At 51.9% G+C, this 18,441-nt stretch overlaps 1 protein-coding gene across 1 annotated transcript in view; it reads left to right on the top strand.

Annotated features, from left to right (window-relative positions):
- The window catches only part of CMYA5 (cardiomyopathy associated 5), an 87,829-nt gene extending 69,740 nt beyond the window's left edge, over window positions 1–18,089 (top strand). Inside the window, exons 10-13 of the mRNA XM_062211965.1 lie at window positions 11,898–12,031; window positions 14,119–14,218; window positions 15,870–16,043; window positions 17,231–18,089. Coding sequence (XP_062067949.1) covers window positions 11,898–12,031; window positions 14,119–14,218; window positions 15,870–16,043; window positions 17,231–17,477 — 655 coding nt within the window. The 3' untranslated portion in view covers window positions 17,478–18,089. The remainder of the gene's footprint in view (window positions 1–11,897; window positions 12,032–14,118; window positions 14,219–15,869; window positions 16,044–17,230) is intronic.
- Window positions 18,090–18,441: the final 352 nt, after the last annotated feature.

Raw genomic sequence — 18,441 nt, 5'->3', positions numbered from 1 at the left:
GCAAACCACACCCTCCTGACAGCGGGGTGTCACTGCGCATCTGTGTGCCCCTGTCTCACGTGAGGACATAGAAAGCATGAGAGAACGTGCTGCCTCTCAGCCACCTTTCTTTCCGTGCCTTTCCTGTCCTTGATGATCCCGTGGCACTGAGAACCACGTGGATAAAGAAGAGGTCCATTTAATAGCAACAGCGCGTTCTGAACAAGTCCCTCTAATCAGAGCCAAAGAAACCAGTGACAGTTCCACTTGCAGGGGTAAAAACTGGCCATCCTCTGATCCCCTTAAAACCCAAGCAGAGCTTATTAAAACAGAAGGCGTGTCCTTAGTTTACTGTATTTGCGACATTGCCCAAAAGGTGGTTTTTGTTTTTCTTGTTGAAGCAGAGCACTGAGGGGCTGGGTCAGTAGCTCGCGGTGGGTTCAGAGCATTCCACAGGGCCTTTGTTGTTGAGGGGGGCTAGCCCAAAACTTGGACGGGGAAGGGGAGTTCCGTGCTGTGCTGTGCTGGGCGTGGGGCTGCTTTCTGTCTGGGGCGCCAGGAGGTACAACGCTGGGTCCCCTCCACGGCCCAGGGCTGACTCCAGCCTTTGGATCTCTGCTGAGTCTGTCAGTGGATACATTTTGGAAGCGAGCAGAATTCTCTTGGGCACAAATCACAGCCGTCTTTGTAAGTCTGTTGCTGACCTGCCACATCCCTCATCAGTCCACGCCTGTCCTGCACCCAGTGCTGGCATCAGCAAACTGAACTGAGTCACCCGGAGAGCCTCATGCAGGCCCGCACAGGGCATGTGTGTCTCTGGCTCCCCAGTTGGAGAGTTCTGTTACTCAAAGTGGCCGTGTATCTTCCGACAACCCACCCTAGAACATTCCTCTGGGAACGACATTTGAAAACACTGCAGAACATGCTCTAACTGCAGTCAGAGCTGGCTAAGGAGGGCCGGTCAGTAGATCTCACGAGTAAGGAGCTCACAGTTTGGTCCTGTCCAGTCTTCACAGGCGAGCAGTTCCTGCCTTTCCTCACTGTGTGGGAAGCACCCCCTTCGCTTGGGTTCTGCACAGCCCTGTCTCGGGGAGGAACAGCAAGCCAAGGAGGTGTGATCCCACTCAGAGGTTGGCCCCGTGAAGGGCTCATTGGGTAAAGCTGAGCCTCATTGCTTGGGACAGTGCTTGGCCATTTGTAGCTAGGAATGTGTTACCTGCTTTTGTAAGCAGCAGCAAACACAAATGCTGACCAATAAGAAAAGGCCAGATCTGAAGATAATATCTTATTTAAAATGAAAAAATAAACTGTGCCAACTGAAGAAAGAAGAGTGACGTACTGTTAGTAATGATTGGCTCAGGCCAATGCTTGAATACCCGGCCCGTGGATGGGTCCATCTCATCTGTGGGTAGGTAGCCTACACGCGTAGGGAACTGTGATCCCGTATTGTTGTTCCCTGAGTATGTAACCCATGTGTGGGTTCTGGGTCCCACAGACAAACTCTGTAGAAGACCAGATCCAGAGTCACTTAGGGGGAGGAAGGAGGATTAAAGATGACTCTTTTTTTTTTTTTTAATGAGCTAGGTAAAGTCGAGGAGCCTCTCAGCATAGATGCCTGATAATGAGCCACTGAATGAACAAGTGAATCGGATTAGCCAGTCTCCTTCAACTCAGCCAGTGCTGGAATCATTAGTAAAAAGAGAGAGGGAGCAAGAACTAAGTGAGAGTTAACACCTCTTTCCCACCCCCTAGTCCTTGCAAAACAGGGCAGCCTTGAGAGCTCTGATGTAGGAAGACAAGTTGAAAGGAAATGAAACGACACACACAGAGAGGAGTTGTATTAAATCGGTCTCTCGTGCACACACATACACACGCATGCACACGTAGGAGGGCTCTGTCCTAGACATTCATTTGTTCTCCCAGTGCTGTGGCCTCCAGATACTCAATTTAAGACCCACGGCGCCAGCGGGTGCTCGTGGTGGGTGTCTGAATGGAGCGAGCCTGCCTCACCCCCGACTTCGCTGACGCAGTGTCTGAAATAGCTGAGCCATTGCTGTTCCCGGATCCTCAGACACATTTGCATATTTTCGTGTGTGGGTGCGAGGTGGTCCCAGGAGCTGGCCCCTTATGGGATTGGGGGTGGGCGGGAGTGACAGTCCCAGGCCTGTGCGCGGGGGCTTCGGGAGCTCCTACTCACCCTCTTCCTGTTTTCCTGAGTGCTCTCCCCAGCTTGGGTGGGCTCAGAGCACTTGCAGAAATGTTCCAGCGCGCTGCTGCTTCCTCAGCGGCTGCCTGTCTCCTGTGCGGAGAGAAGTCAGCAGGGGCGTGGGTGGACGAGGGAAAGCTGGGAAGCACAACGCAGGCTTCGCTGTGTGGGCCGAGCTGGGGAGCTGACACCAGATGACGAATCTGCGAGACTCCGGGTGCCGCAGGCGACTGGGAGTGCGCTTGCTGCTCCTCGGCCCTGGCAGGGTCCTGGGGCTGGCGGCCCCTCGCTGGGCCACCTCCCGGGGCAGCACCCCCAGGCAGCATGGGTGCTCACGTTCCCCTTGCTGCCAGCTTTTGGGGCCAGTGTGGGTGAGCAGGAGGGGAACTGCTGGTAACGAGTGGGTGTTTGGCTGGGGACCGGTGTGGGCGAGCTTCCCAGGGAGCTTCCTGCCTGACCTGAGCAGCAGGGAGCCCAGCGTTTCTTTCTTTTTGGGAAACTCTTACTGAGCTTTCAGATGGGTAGTTGACAAGCAAGGTCAGCAGCATGTGGTTTGGCCCATGGGTGAGGGAGGCCATTCCTGTTCCCTCCCTCCCTCATAGGGTGGCAGGATGGCCTCCATGAGCCAAATTTCACTGAGCCATTAGGAGCTAATTGCCAGTATTCATGTAGTGTTGTTCTCTTGATCCAAGTTCTAAATATACCCCTGCGGGAAGCCTTTGAAAGATAAGTTATGTGAAGGTGCTTTTTAAATTTTTCTTGGCATTCAGACTTTTTCTTTTTCTTTTTTTTTTAAAGATTTATTTTATTTATTTGAAAGACAGAGTTACAGAGAGGTAGAGACAGAGAGAGAGGTCTTCCAACCGATGGTTCACACCCCAAATGGCCACAATGGCCAGAGCTGCACCCATCTGAAGCCAGGAGCCAGGAGATTCTTCCAGGTCTCCCATGTAGGTGCAGGGGACTAAGGATTTGGGCCATCTTCTACTGCTTTCCCAGGCCACAGCGTAGAGCTGGATTGGAAGAGCAGCAGCCAGGACTAGAACTGGCGCCCACATGGGATGCCAGCGCCTTAGGCCAGGGCTTTAACCCTCTGTGCCACAGCGCTGCCCACCCCCCCGGACTTTTTCTAAATTAAATCTTTCTTTTCAATCAAATCAAATTTACAGTCCCATCCATCTCCTGGTTGTCCAGTAAAACCTGAGCCAGTGGAAATCACTGCTCCCTCACTTCTAACTCATGTTCTAGTTTCCAATTGGATTCAAGGTGGTCGTGGTAAAAGAAACGGATGTAAACCGAACCACCGAGCTGCCCTTGGTGGGACGAGCGCCAGGTCACCCAGGAGTGAGGAGCCTGGGAGAAAGCACCGGGCGAGAACCGCGCCCCATGGAACAGGAGATGCAAATCTGAACTTCCTGGCAGTCAAGTGAGAACAGGAGCGAGGGGGAGAGTGAGGGAGAAAGCGATTGCATAAGGCGTCTCTTTTTAAAAGGAAGCACAACATTTCACTAATAGAGACAATTATATGTCTTGACATTCAGCTCTCAGATGAATTTTTCATGGAGATCTTTATGTAAGGGCTACTGAAGACAATAGCAGTGATTGTCTTGAAGGCAAAAGATGCAGAGACATTCCTGTGTAACCTTTTTTTTAAAGATTTGTTTATTTATTTGAAAATCAGGCTTTGAGGGAGAAAGAGAGGGAGAGCTTCCATCTGCTTGTTCACTCCCTGGATGGCCGCAGCAGCTGGTGCTGACGCAGGCCGAGGCCAGGAGTTTCATCAAAGTCCCACGTGGGCGGCAGGGACCCAGGTATGTGGATTATCTTCCGTTGCCTTCCCAGGCACATGAGCAGAGAGCTGGATCGGAAGTGCAGCAGCTGGGACTGCAACTGGCCACCTTTTGGGGATGCTGGTGTTGCAGGTGGTGACTTTGCCCACTAGGCTACAGCACTGGCACCTGTGTAATCATTTTTTAACCAGGATCTTAAAGGCATAACATGGAATCCCTGTGCTGGTGGATCTAGGAGCCCCATGTTTGGCCATGGAATGGTGACAGGGACTTAGTGATATCGGAGGCAAGTGACTGTTAACAGGCTCTGCGATTCTCTACCTGAAACAGTGCTTTCAAGCTTTGGGGATGCAGGGGGTGGGGTGGGGAGGGGTAACTGGGAAACACAGAAGCCCAGCGTCTCTGTCCTGGAAGTTTGGGCCCCTGTTGATTTTCTGAGAGATGCTAACTCCTGGGGAGCCTCAGGCCCTGGCCATTGGCTTCGGCTGAGTTACTTCCTACACTGTTATGAGGTGGTAGTAATGTTTGCTTCACACAGAGTCTCCTAATGTCTCCAGTTAACAAAAGTAGTCCTGTTGGAAATTTTTATTTGGGATTTTTTTTTTTCTTAAAAAAGGGAAATCAGTATGTAGAGAATTCTCTTCTTAACCCTGCTATAACCACAAATGCTCATCTTAAACCACAGTTCCATGCTCCTGGTTGGTGAAGGCGGTCCCAGTGGCTGTAGACCTCGGGGGCTGTGGGTGAGCCACCTTCGCCTCAGCCTCTGTCTCCCACTTCTGCTTGCCGCACCATCTCTCCTGCACCTGGTCGCGTTTCCTAACCTGAGTGTTAGGTTAACAGCTGGGGGCTGTTTGTGCAGTCTTTGGAGCCACAGGTCCCTGGGAACAGAGTAGATCTGGAAGACCACCCATGTGCAGGCAGGGTTGGGAGCATAGGCCTTCCCGGCTGTCCCAGGGCCCTCCTCATGGCTCCTACGCAGCGTGTTGACTGGCGAAGTGTGGGTGCTGCCAGTGCGAATGCCAGGAGGCGCCAACTATGCTTTTCAAAAGCGGTTGATTCTTGGCTGGCTGTCACGCGCTGCACTGCACTTGGGGGCTGCTTCTGGGAGTCATGGCAGGGATTCCTCCAGGTTGCTTCTCCTGGGGAGAAGCGTGCTGAGATCCAGGTGCCAGGCAGGCAGAGAGCAGCCACTGCCGCCACGGCCGCCAGCCCCTCGGGCATGCACGCTCCCCTTCTTTCCTACTGGGTCCAGTGGTTGAGTTGTCCACCTCCTGAAAAGCTACTTAACCAGACTCAGACCAACGCACCAACACATCAAACCAAACACCGAACTCCTCGGTGCCTAACCCGACCCCAGCAAGGGAGGTGTTTAGTGCTTTCTGGATAGGTCCTGCGGAGGATTTCTTTTTCTTTCTTTCTTTTTTTTTTTATTTTTTGACAGGCAGAGTGGACAGTGAGAGAGAGACAGAGAGAAAGGCCTTCCTTTGCCGTTGGCTCACCCTCCAATGGCCGCCACGGTAGGCGCGCTGTGGCCGGCGCACTGCGCTGATCCGATGGCAGGAGCCAGGTGCTTCTCCTGGTCTCCCATGGGGTGCAGGGCCCAAGGACTTGGGCCATCCTCCACTGCACTCCCGGGCCACAGCAGAGAGCTGGCCTGGAAGAGGGGCAACCGGGACAGGATCGGTGCCCCGACCGGGACTAGAACCCGGTGTGCCGGCGCCGCAAGGCGGAGGATTAGCCTAGTGAGCCGCGGCGCCGGCCCCTGCGGAGGATTTCTACCACAGCTTGTCAGCTCTCCTCCCTGGAAGAGTCACAGCTACCTGACTCATGTCTGTCCTCTTGGAGGGTTCTGTGTACACACAAGCGTCTGTGGTTTTTTAACAAGGGCTAGCATACATCCTGTGTTTCTACCACCTTGCTTCCCTTGCTTACCCCGTTGTGAGCATTGTGTCAACATATAGGGAACTGCCTTGGTATGAATGAACAGTTCCATTTTTGTATTCTGTCTAGAGAACAGAACTTGACTTACTCAATCCATTGGGAGGCATTTGTTTTCATTCCCTTGCTATGGCAAGCAGTGCACACACAAACGTGTCTGTAGGATAAACTCCTCGAGGTAGAAAGGCTGGCTTGGAGACGCGCATGATTGGAACCGGGACAGATGTCACCAAGCTGTCTCCACGGTGACTGTTGCTGTTCACACTCTGGTGACATGGCGGAGGCCTGGCTGTTCCTCCCCTTGTCTTTGTGCGGTGTGACGAGTACTTTACCACTGTGACAATGGGATGGGTACAAGCTGGAACTTCAGTATGTTGCTCACCTCTCTTCCTGGGCTCAACACTTCTGCAACTCTTCCTGTGTTTCAGAGCCGTGTTCTTCCTTTCTTGTCAACTGTTCATTTCCCCGAGCTTCTTCACCTGTTGGGAATTTGTAGAAGCACAACTCATGCACTCTCTCTCTTGCTCTCTCTTAAGAGAGTTGGGTTTCACGTGTGATATAAGTTGAACGTCTTTTTTTTTGTTGTTGTTACGCATACGTCTTAATTTAGTTTAGTTCTTAGTTTAGTTGAATTTGTCAATCTCTTTTAAAAATAGCTTTTAGTTTTTGTATAATATTTTAAACTACATCCCTCTCTATCTCTCTGTGGATACATATAAATTATATGTACCTATATAGGGTCTCCCATTTTTTGTAGTCAATAAATTTCTTTTTTTTTTTGCACTGGACACCTTATCTAGAATGTATTCACAGGAGATGTGAGAAGGGAATGTGTCTTCATCTTCTTGTGCGGCTTTCCCACAAGAAGGCCCATTTCCCTTCTGGTCTGGGATGAACCTGTTAGCGCACAGAGTACAGAGATGGTGTGTTTGGCTATATTCCTGCCCTCATAACCTGGTCCTTCATCCATCTAGGACAAACCACACTTTTCCCACGCTGACGGCACTTTCCGCAGATTTCCTTGTGTTTTTTGGATAACCCATCATATCATCTGTAAATGGTAATCATTTTACCTCCTAATTTTTTGGCCTCACGTCTCTCTGCTTTGGTGGGAATGCTGTCAGTGTTTCCCTCCCCTCATCTGTCCCTGGTGATTCTTTACTCTGTGATGTCCCTGTCAGTCCCTGGGAATGCCCTTGCCCGACTGTCCACGGGTGGCAGACCTTGCAGCCATTCCCCACAGCACTGAAGGAGGGCAGGCTGGGCAGGAAGGCTGCCATCCTGCTGAGCAGTGGTCAGCTTCCCGGGGCTCCTGCTGCTGCCTCGGAAACGGCAGGGTGACCACAGTCCCTCAGTCGCAGGGCAGCCCTCAGGCCTCGGAGGGGACGGTGGGGCCCCCGCAGTCCTTTCCCTCCACGTGGCCATGATGGAGCGCCTCCCATGTCTCTGTCCTCCAGCAGGGCAGGGGCAGTCCCTTTGTGCCGAGAGCCAGCTGCGAGTACCAGGCCCCAGCACAATCAGCACGCCTGTTCTAGGTGCTGGTTCTCACAAGTATCTCTGGAAATGTCATCCTAAAGCCACTCCTGCCCACCACAGGTGGCACATTTGGGGAGAATCCTACACACATCCCAAAGTGAGGCCACTGGGGCTGTGCCTTTGGAGGTTCAGTGTTGGCTCTGGACTCCTGATCATGAGCTCACGAGTCATTATTTGCTGGTCTAAAATCTCTTCTTAGCTGAGCACCAAGCAACCTGCTGTGGTTCTGCCCTGGAAGGGTCTCCAGGTTCTTGACGCGTCCATGTTGAGGGGAGCAAGCGGGTATGGGTCATTGTAAGCAAAAGGCCTCCTCAGGAGGGGAGAGTGGGCAGGCTGGAGAGGCAGCATCTGGGTAGAGCCTGAAGTCTCTATTTCTGTCCATCTTGTAACGATGGGCGGGACTCTGCATGAGACATGGAGGAAAGTTCTAGGAATAAGGCAAGGTTTCCTGGAATTGGGGAGCCCCTGTGTTCTTTCCTAATGAGGTCATGGTCATGGGTCTGTCATGGTGATCTTGGAGGTGGATCCCAACCACACCCTCAACGCTAACGATAGCATAGTGAGCCCGGCATGACTGAGGTGATGAGATGGCTGACAACAGGCCTGCCTTTCCTGGGACGCTGGCTGGCCATGAGGCTTCTGAGTTGTTATGATAAGGAGAGTCCATGAGTCTTTGCAGGACACTGAGGCCCTGCTCCTCTGTGGCGGTCTGCCTGCTCAGTTTCATTTGCTATCTGGTCTCTGACCTCCCTTTGGTGTTTTGTGAACTTGAGTTCTGCAAACAGTGCTAAGCTCATTGTCATTCATGTGGGCCCAAGGGCAGTTATAACAAGTTTTGTTTTGAAATTAAAATCATCAGAACCTCTGGAAAGGTGCTACTCTTTGGATCTCAAATTCCGAGCTTTTCAAAGTTCTCATTTGGCTTCAAAGCACAGTCAGCTGACCTGGAGACTCGGAGTCAGGGTCACGGTCACGGTGCAGAGCCTTCGCGTCTGACCTTTCGGCTTTGTGCTGGTGCTCGAGCGCAAGATGGCAGACTGCTGAGAATAAAGCACCTTGTGTTTCGTGTTCTTGTGTTTCAGACCCAGTGCTTTGACTTGACAGATTCAGTGAGAGCAAAGCGTTTTGTCAAATTTGCACGACCTGTTTCATGGAAAAGCAGAAGTGAGAGCCAATCCTGTGTTCTGACTTCAGTACCATTGAGCCTTTATTCTCTCAAGTTTAAAGATGCATTCATTTATTTAGAAGACAGAGAGAAAGAGCAAGAGACAGAGGGATATCTTCCATCTACTGGTTCACTCTCCAAATGGCCGCAATGGCCAGGGCTGAGCCAGGCCAAAGACAGGAGCCTAGAACTGCCTCAGAATCTGCCACATGGGTGGGAGGGGCCCAGGGAGTTGGGCCATCTGCTGCTGCTTTCCCAGGCACGTTAGCAGGGAGCTGGGACAGAAGTGGAACAGCTGGGACACGAACAGGTGCTCTTCCGGGATGCCGGTGTTGCAGGTGGTGGCTTGACCAAATGTTCCACAATGCAGCCCCAAACCTTTATTCTCTAAATGACACCTAGCACGCAGCTATATAGGATTACATATGGCAAATACATATGAGTTTCTCAGTGACAAAACCCGAGAACAAACACCTAAGAAATAGTGTTGTTGGTATTTAACCACTGCATGGCCAGGAAGTGAAGCCGGCAGGTTCTCCTCAGGCTCAAGCAGAGGCAAGACCCAGGCGCATGCTAAATGGGTTTGTTTAATGAGCAAATGAAATATGAAGTTCAGTTCAGGTTGCGTGTGCTTAGTGAGACAGTACTTTAATCACTAATTATAATTAATGTGTATTTAAAGCGTTTCTCCAGTGACCAGCTCAGGTAAGATAAGCAGTACATCCACCCAGAACAGTGTTCTAGATTTAGCCACATTCTGCACCAGAGGACGTGATCTGACCGTCGTTAACTGCAGTGTAATTAGTTGTCAGTGGGCGTGTGGCTCAGTTTCATGGACGCGTTCTCATAGCCGCTAGACATAGCAGTCTCCTGAGGCCTGGTCCGGTGATGACCCTGAAATGATAGCGACCCACAGCACTCAGGGAGGGGGCGGGTGGGGTGCACGGACCTTCACCAGGTGCAGGTGCTGAGTAGCAGAAGCCACTCACCTCCCCGGACTTCTGAGGAACACACTGATTTTTGCACTTCATTAGTCCGCACAGATGGTTTTCTGGTTTGTCAAGAAATTCTTCATTTATTTTAGAGGCACACACACACACACTGAAATGGAGGGAGCACCCATCTGCTGGTTCACTCCCTAGATACCCCTAGTAGCTGGGACAGGAGCCGGCAGCAGGATGCTCAATCCAGGTTTCCCACACAGGGGGCAGAAACCCAGCCATCCTCACTGCCTCCCGGGTCTGCATTACAGGCATCTGAAGTTAGCACCTGGAGACAGGACTTGAACCCCAGCATGTGGGATATAGACATCCTAACTGATGTCCTAACCACTCAGCAAAACATCCACTCCCAGATTCTCTTTCTCAGAAGTTTTAAATTAGTTTGTTACTCCATTTCACTTCTTTTTTTCCGGTTCCCGCTGTGATTCTCTAAGACAAGTATTGAAAAATGAAATAAATCAACAAGAGAAATCACCTGAAAAAAATCATCCAAGGATAAAAAATGAGCTTCTTAGATTCTAATGCTTTTATGGTGTTCTCATTAATAACAAGCAGAAACAGAAGCAGAAACGAATACAAAGCTCTGCCTGTCTGAGAACGGGCGTGAAAGCTGGGGTGATGTTCCAGGTTTTGCTCGCCATCACACAGTACACATGAGCCAGCATCAGGCTCTGCCCGTCCAGCACTGCCCGGGGACTCCCTCAGGAGCCAGGAGTCTGTCTCCGGCCTGCCGGAGGCGCTGCCAACATGGCTTTAAAACGCAGCCATGTGCATTGTGTCTGTGCTCAAGGTTGTGATCCCAAGCAGGTGAAAGAGAACGGAGAGGAAGCCACAAACGACGCCCGCTCAGCAGCAGTGTCAGCACCACTGTCAAACCCAGCAGATGGGTGTGAAGGGCTGGGCTGCTACCCTGTGCCTTGTCCAGCCCCCTGCCAACTAGACACCACTGCCAGCACTCCACTTTGCATTCAAACGGGGCATATGGGCATAGTGGCTTGGAGGGTTTCTTCTTTTTTGCAGGTACATTCTCTCTTATTGCCAGGAGAAGGTTTGTGTTAAAGATATCATCTCCCTTGAAGATCTTCTGTTTCTTTCTTTCTTTCTTTTTTTTTGACAGGCAGAGTGGACAGTGAGAGAGACAGAGAAAGATCTTCCTTTTCCATTGGTTCACCCCCCAATGGCCGCTGCAGCCAGTGCCCTGCAGCCGGTGCACTGCACTTACCTGAAGCCAGGAGCCAGGTGCTTCCTCCCGGTCTCCCATGCAGGTGCAGGGCCCAAGGACTTGGGCCATCCTCCACTGCCTTCCTGGCCACAGCAGAGAGCTGGACTGGAAGAGGAGCAACCAGGACAAAATCCAGCGCCCCGACCGGGACTAGAACCTGGTCTGCCGGCGCCGCAGGCGGAGGATTAGCCTAGTGAGCCGTGGCGCCGGTGATCTTCTGTTTCTATCAGCATTGGTGGCTTTGGCATGATGGCCACATAAGAAAAGCATTGGTCACTGAGATTTTTCACAATTTGGATCTGTTAATGAGATAATTCAGGTCATTTGTGTTATAAGTTGGTGCAACGTCATCTTCACCTAGAAGTGCCCTCTCAGCCAAAAATGGATAGAGAAGTCTGTCAACTCTTGGAGATTCATTAGCTATATGATTAGACTGTTTTCTGAATTTGTTCATTTTATTTTATTTGAGAGGTGGAGTTACAGAGAGACATGGAGAGAAAGGTCTTCTATCCACTGGTTCACTCCCCAAATGGCCACAATGGTCAAACTTGGGCCAATCCAAAGCCAGGAGCCAGGAACTTCTTCCGAGTCTCCCATGTGGGTGCTAGGGCCTAAGCACTTTGGCCATCTGCTACTGCTTTCCCAGGCCATAGCAGAGAGCTGGATCGTAAGAGGAGCAGCCAGGACTAGAACTGGTGCCTTTATGGGATGCTGGCCCTGTGGGTGGAAGCTTAGCCCACTATGCCACAGTGCCAGCCCCCTGATTTTTTTTTCTTTAAAGAGAGTGTCCTATTCACACACACACACACCCCACCTCCACCAAAGAGCGTTCTGGAAGGCACATACTGGACAAAAGTTGGCCAAGATAGAAATGGTTTGATGGCAACATCTTAGTGGACAGTTGCCATTCGTCAGGATCTGGCTTACTAACTCCAGTGGTCATAAAAAGGGAAGAAAATATGTTGTTAATAAAAGATGTGCATTCAACACAGCGTTGAGATATGAGTCACTTAGCACATGGTGTTGTGTTTAAAATTAATGTTCCCTTTGCATTCAGATCTTTCTCTGGGATTAAAGGACTCCAGCTGAGAGTTAACCTCCAGCCCAATGACAGCTACTTTTTCTACGTGAGAGCCAGCAATGCGTTTGGGACGAGTGAGCAGAGTGAAGCCGCCCTCATCTCCACCAGAGGTACTTCCTCTGTTGTGCACAGCATGCGACACCCAAGCATTTCCATTCCTGCCCCCACTGCCCTCCCCCTCCCCCCCCCCCACACACAGCCAGAGACGGTATCCTGGGGCACAAATCCACAAGGACCCACCTGCTGCCAGGGCTGGGCTAGGTTTTGGTCATGAGCGCAGAGATTGGTCGAAGGTCAGATGTTCCTTTTATGTATTCATTTAGAGGCTGTCAAGCTTGGCTGCCCGTCAGCTAAGCAGTCAGTCAGGGTGCCAAGGAATGCACATGCCCTGGTCCCACTTCTGGAGGTCCTGATTTGGTTACTCTGGAGACGGGCTTGGACATATATAATTCTACACATTTCCCCAGACGATTCTGGTGGGACTCACAAGGTGAGTCATTTGTGGGTATGTTGTGGTGTGTGTGTGTGTGTGTGTAAGATAAAGATTCCATCTCATGGTTCACTCCCCCAAATAGTCCCAATAGCCAGGGTTGGGCCGGGCTGAAGCCAGGAGCCAGGGACTCTTTCCAGGTCCCCCAAGTGGCAGGAACTCAAGTACTGGGTCATCATCCATTGCTCCCCAGGCACGTTAACAGGGAGTTGGATCTGAAGCAAACAATCTAAGACTTAAACCAGCACTCTGATATGGGATACGGGCATCCCAAGCACGGGCCACAATGTCTACACTGGGATGTTCGGTTCTGTTACCCTGAATGAATGAATGAAGGAAGGAAGCAATGAAAATATCTAGGGGGAAGTGCCCAGGTGATGCCAACAAGAACTGTTTGGCAGTTCTCAGTTGTTGTGAAAGGGTTTTATTTTCCTCTCCCAGACCCAGATGGCACAGGGTTGGTGGGGGAGCACATTCGGTGGTTTGCTTAGCCAGAAAGAACTTGGCGCGTGCCTTGTTGGTGGTGTGGTGAGGGGTGGTGTAGTTGATGAAGGGATGATGTGAGGTGTGAGGGCTGCCTGCCAGAAATGTTTCCCCCCGGCCCCAGTCCCAAAATAGTGCCTGCATCTCCCATCATTAGACCACTCATTTTTTTTTAAAGATTTATTTATTTTACTTGAAAGTCACAGTTACACACAGAGAGAGAAGAGGCAGAGAGAGATAGAGAGATAGAGAGAGGTCTTCCATCCACTAGTTCACTCCCCAGATGGCTGCAATGGCTGGAGCTGTGCCAATCCGAAGCCAGGAACCAGAAGCTTCTTCCAGGTCTCCCATGTGGGTGAAGGTGCAGGGGCCCAAGGACTTGGGCCATCTTCTACTGCTTTCCCAGGCCACAGCAGAGAGATGGACCAGAAGTGGAGCAGCCGGGTCTCGAACCTGCGGCCATATGAGATGCCGACACTACAGGCAGCAGCCTTACCTGCTATGTTACAGCACCATCCTCTAGACCTCTCATTTTTTTTTTTAAAAAGATTTTTATTTTATTTGAAAAAGTTACAGAAGAGGAGAAACAGAAAATGCGATCTTCCATCTGCTTATTCACTGCCCAAATGGCCAAAATGGCCAGAGCTGGGCCAGGCCAAAGCCAGGAGCTTCTTCCAGTTCTTGCGTACAGGTGCAGCGGCCCAAGGACTTGGCCTGTTCTGCTGTTTTCCCAGGCACATTAGCAGGGAGCTTGATTGCAAGTGGAGCAGCTGGGACTTGAACTGACACCCAAATGGGATGCTGGCATCACAGGTAGAGGCTTAATCTGCTGTGCCACAGGGCTGGCCCCTAGACCCTGTTCTTCAGATGATGCCAGCAAGCCCCTACCCCCGATTTTAATGTGCACCCAGGTCCCTGAAGGAGCCTGTTCAAACGCAGGTTCTGACTCAAGAGGTCTGGGGTGGGGCCCACGACTCTGCATTTCCACCTGGTTTCCGGATGATGTAGATGCTGTGGTCCAGGACAGGACACACCTGTGAGGGTGCAGCTGGAGCTCCAGGCAGAGGTCACCAGCCCCCGGCATCCACAGGTGCCCTCTCCTTAGTGTAGTATTTAGCTGGGAGTCTAAAAACACCAAGTTTGATGTCCAGTCTGAAATGTGGGGCTTGGGGCAGCACGCGATGCTCGGCCAATGTGGTAATGGTGTTTTCTCACCTGCAACAGGAACCAGATTTCTTTTGTTGAGAGACACAGCTCACCCTGCTCTGCAGATTTCCGCAGACGGGACAGTGATCAGCTTCGCAGAGAGGAGACGGCTGACAGAGTAAGTAGGAGGTGGCAGCCCCAGCTTGGGGCTGCGTCAGCAGGAGAGGCTGAGAGCGTGTGGCCTCCCCGGGCCTCCCCTGGGCCTGTCCGTGGCTTCATGGACATGCCGGGATGTGGCCTCGGCCGTAACTGTGTGCCCATGCCTGCCCGTAGAGCTCAGCTATGCTCGTCCCTGGGGAAGAGGCCGCGTAGGCCGCGACTGGCAGCAAGTGTCAGTGTTTGTATTGGAATACAAATACAGATGGTTGTGTTTAACTCATTGTCTGTTTGAGTATTATCTCTGGTTCTGTAATAAAATACCTGGCAATTCTTCTATGGTTTTCAATAGCATCCAGGGTTTTGTACCAACTCCCCTGAGTTTCCATGGAGGCCACAAATCCTGCCCCACCGAGGCTCACACAAAAGGGAGCACAGAAGAAGAGAAGCCAGATCTGGGCCAGGGTGGGGAGGCCACCCTGCTCCTTTTCGTGGCCTCTCTGCATTCCTTTGAGGGTCAGAACCAGCAGATGGCAGGAAGCATGGGACACTGTGTCCAACACAAGAGAAGCACCCTGGCTGTGGGCACCGTGAGGCCTGCCGTTTGCACAGGCTCTCAGCCAGGCAGCCGGCATGTGCACTGCTTTCCCATCCGGCTGCTGTTTGCCCAGCCATGGCCCAGCTCAGCAGGGATTTGCCGTGGGCCCTGGTGCCCCCTCATGTCACCTGTGCAAAGGCACTGACGTGTGGAGCCGTTTGTCAGCCTCCCACTCGTGAACAGTTCTTGGGCAGCAGCCTTGTCTCATGCCTCTGACTTGTGCAGAATCTTGCATGGGCCTGGAACATGGTAGGTGCTAAAAATATACAAACGGGTGAATTCAGAAAGGGGAAAAAAGATCTGAGAGATAGATTGGGCTTTTCTGTCTTGTTTGGGTTTCTTGAAAAAAAAATCAAAAAGCAGAGAAATAGACTGGAGTTTGGTAGGAGTTCAGAGAGGATAACAGTTGATAGCCGCATTGTATTTTCTAGAACTTTATTTATGGTGAAGCTGAAATTAGCCCATAAATATCAAGGGCTTGTCAGGAGCCACCTCCTAGAAATGAGGCTGCTGGGCAGGTGCGGGAGATGGTGAGCGGTGGCTTCTGGGAAAGATGCCTCCCTGCATCTCCAGGCAACATCCAGGTAAACCAGGGCCCAGCAGTCAGGGCGAGCGCTTTGGTTCACGGCATGGGGCCTCTTGCCCAGGCAGCCCAGGCAGCCCAGGCAGCCCAGGCAGCCCAGGCAGCCCAGGCAGGAGCCGAGCTCTGACGAACACAGCTGACGCACTTGCATCTGCTCCTTGGTGGGCCTGGGCTTGTTCCTGCGTTGCGAGGCCTCTCTGCATTTACCCTAGCTGTGGTTCGCCTCCATCGCTGCTCCCCAGCCCCTGAAGGGGTGCTCTGTGCAGCCCGTGTGTGTTGCCTGTGACACAGCTGTGTCAGGTACGTGTGGGGACTCAGGGCACTCCTGAGGTGATCTGGTCCAAGTTAGAGGCTCCATGAACAGAGTGTCCTTGGTCAAATCCCGGCAGTTTCTAAGGACAGAATCCTGCCAGTACTACATGAGTGTCAGTGCTCGTGGGGGAACGGCTGGTGATCCCTGCACTAAGCGCCATCCATCCTTTCTGCCCACAGAATCCCATCCGTGCTGGGTGAGGAGCTGCCTGCCTGCGGCCAGCATTACTGGGAAGCCACCGTCACAGACTGCCCGGCGTACCGTCTCGGCATCTGTGCCGGCTCGGCCGTGCGGGCCGGGACCCTGGGGCAGGGAGACACCTCGTGGTACATGCACTGCTCAGAGCCGCAGAGGTAAGCGGGGCCGGCCCCTCCCATCTGCCTCCAGCATCTGCAGGGGAGGTCTGCACAGGGGTCTTGGAGGAGCCTGAGGTGTGGCCTCCCCATGTCCCCATGCAGGCTCCACACCCACTCAGGAAGCAAGAAGCAAGCTTACGGGGACGGTGTGGTCACTCTGATTGCCGAGGACGCTGATCTTAGGGGAGTGGCTCAGATCTGAGGCCAGAGAACTTTTCCTAGGGAGCTCTATTATTAGAAGGAAGAACCAAGCCAGAGCCTGGCCAGGCCGGTTTCCCTGGCCTGTGGGGCCTCTGTGGTCCCTGGCAAGCAGAGTGTCACCTTCATGTCCTCAGTGAGCCCATGACCAAGGGCCAGGCAGGCCAGGGGCTGTGGGGCCGCCCACGGCCAGTTTTCCTTTGGAGATTTATCTTCTGTGGCCCTAGGGAGTCTCAGCCTTAGTCCCTGGGTAAGTCATTGGCAGTTTGACTGTGTCCTGTCTCATCAAGTGCATTTCCCAGAGGGCAAGGTCAGTGCCCTTTAACCTTTCACAGCCCCAGAGCGTCCGCAAAGTGCTGGGTGCACAGCCCTGCCCAGTGAGTCCTCACTGGACCAGCTGGAGGTGAACTCAGGAGAAGTCAGAGGCAACCCTGGGCTGCCCACAGCGGAAAGCGCCAGCAAGGCGGAAAGCAGTGAGGCTTGGGCAGGTGCGGCGTGCACAGAGGATGCAATTGACAATAATAATGAAGTCTTTCTTAAACTTTGTTAAGACCCTTATGTAAGGTGCCTATAAATTTTTTAAACTGTAAAATTAATGCATTGTGTGGAAGGCAAGCCTACGGGACTTTTTAGATCCCATGGCAGCCTCAAAGGAATTTTATTCAAAAGAGTGACACGCCGTGAATGCAGTAGTTAAAACCTGTGGGCAGTGGGGAGAGATTAGCATGTGGGGAGAAATCAACAAGGGAGGCGTTTGCTGGTTATTCTGGGACTGCCTCCCAATGTGGAAGGAGCAGTTATTAAACATGGTCTTCGGTTGGGGCGAGCTGTGCAGGGATCTGATGTCAGTAATTAGCCCAGCGTTATCGCAGCTCAGTGTTGCACGTTTCGGTTAACAGCAGGAGACGCGGTTGTTTGTGGGGCCTTTTCTGTATCCCACTCTTGAGGCCCTCCGGAGGTTTTCACTTCCCGTTGCTTCCTTTCAGATACACGTTTTTCTGCAGCGGCGTTGTGAGCGACGTTCACGTAACGGAGCACCCAGCCAGGGTGGGCATTCTGCTGGACTACAGCAGCCAGAGACTCGTATTTGTCAACGCGGCCAGCGGCCAGGTGCTCTTCATCGCGAGGCACAGCTTCACCGAGGGGGTCCACCCTGCCTTCGCCCTGGAGAAGCCTGGCAGTTGCACCTTGCACCTGGGGGTAGAGCCCCCGGATTCTGTAAGGCACAAGTGACCCTCGGCTCTCCCGCTGGGCAGTCAGTTAGATTTCGGGCGTGGGGAGCTGCGCTGTTCTTTCCCCAGGATGCTGCTGCCAGACATGGTCCACGGTCCCCCACACATTGCACTCACAGCAGCTATGCGCACCATCATCAGCGCGTGAACAAACCAACAAGAAAACCCCGACCTGATAGAGCAGTGTGTGAGTGAGGGGACAAGAGCCCCACACCCTTTGGCTTCTGTGTGCTGGGATTCCTTCCTCAATTAAAGGGACTTACACTTGACTGGGGAACCAGCATAGGTGGAATTCCATCTGGACTTCTGGTGAAAGACATCCTGGGACGGACAGGTTGGGGTGAAGGGAAGGCTGAGCTGCTGGCAACATGGCTCCTGACAGCGAGCCGCGGGCTTCCTCCCCGAGAAGGGAGTCACCCCCGCACTGAAGGGGCATGAATCGGAGTTGTCAGAGAAGTGTCTTAACCCATCAAAATGTATAATGCGCTCTTTTGTAATAATGTGTACTGTCGAACGTGAGTCTCTTTTCCCTGAAATTGTAAATGTAGAGAAGTGCTAGATATTAGAAGTCTCCACTTTGTTAAATAAATGATTAGTCTCTGTTTCAAAAACATGGGCTATGTGGACTTCTTGCATATAACTTAGCAGGTGGGCTTCTCTGGTCCAGGAGAGGGAACACTCACCACACGTCATCGATTGGGCTACTGTTGAATTTCATGTGAGAATTGTACATGTCCATATTTTAAAATCTAAGCACTTTCAGCTTCTAGTTACAGTCATGTGCCAGAAGCTGGGAATATATTTTTACTAAAAAAAAAAAAAAAAAGTGGTTGGTCATTTTTAGATATTATCCTGAAATCTCTCAAAATTTTCCTAAACTGTGTATGCAGAGTAGAGATATCTAGAAGGCATATTGAGATGATTGTTCTTTTCTGTAATGTAAGTGCTTTGATCATATTTATATT

This window comes from Lepus europaeus, chromosome 15, assembly GCF_033115175.1.
Source record: "Lepus europaeus isolate LE1 chromosome 15, mLepTim1.pri, whole genome shotgun sequence".
Classification (NCBI taxonomy): Eukaryota; Metazoa; Chordata; class Mammalia; order Lagomorpha; family Leporidae; genus Lepus; species Lepus europaeus.
The sequence above is the reverse complement of the archived record's forward strand: the minus strand, read 5'-3'. Positions and strand labels throughout refer to the sequence as shown.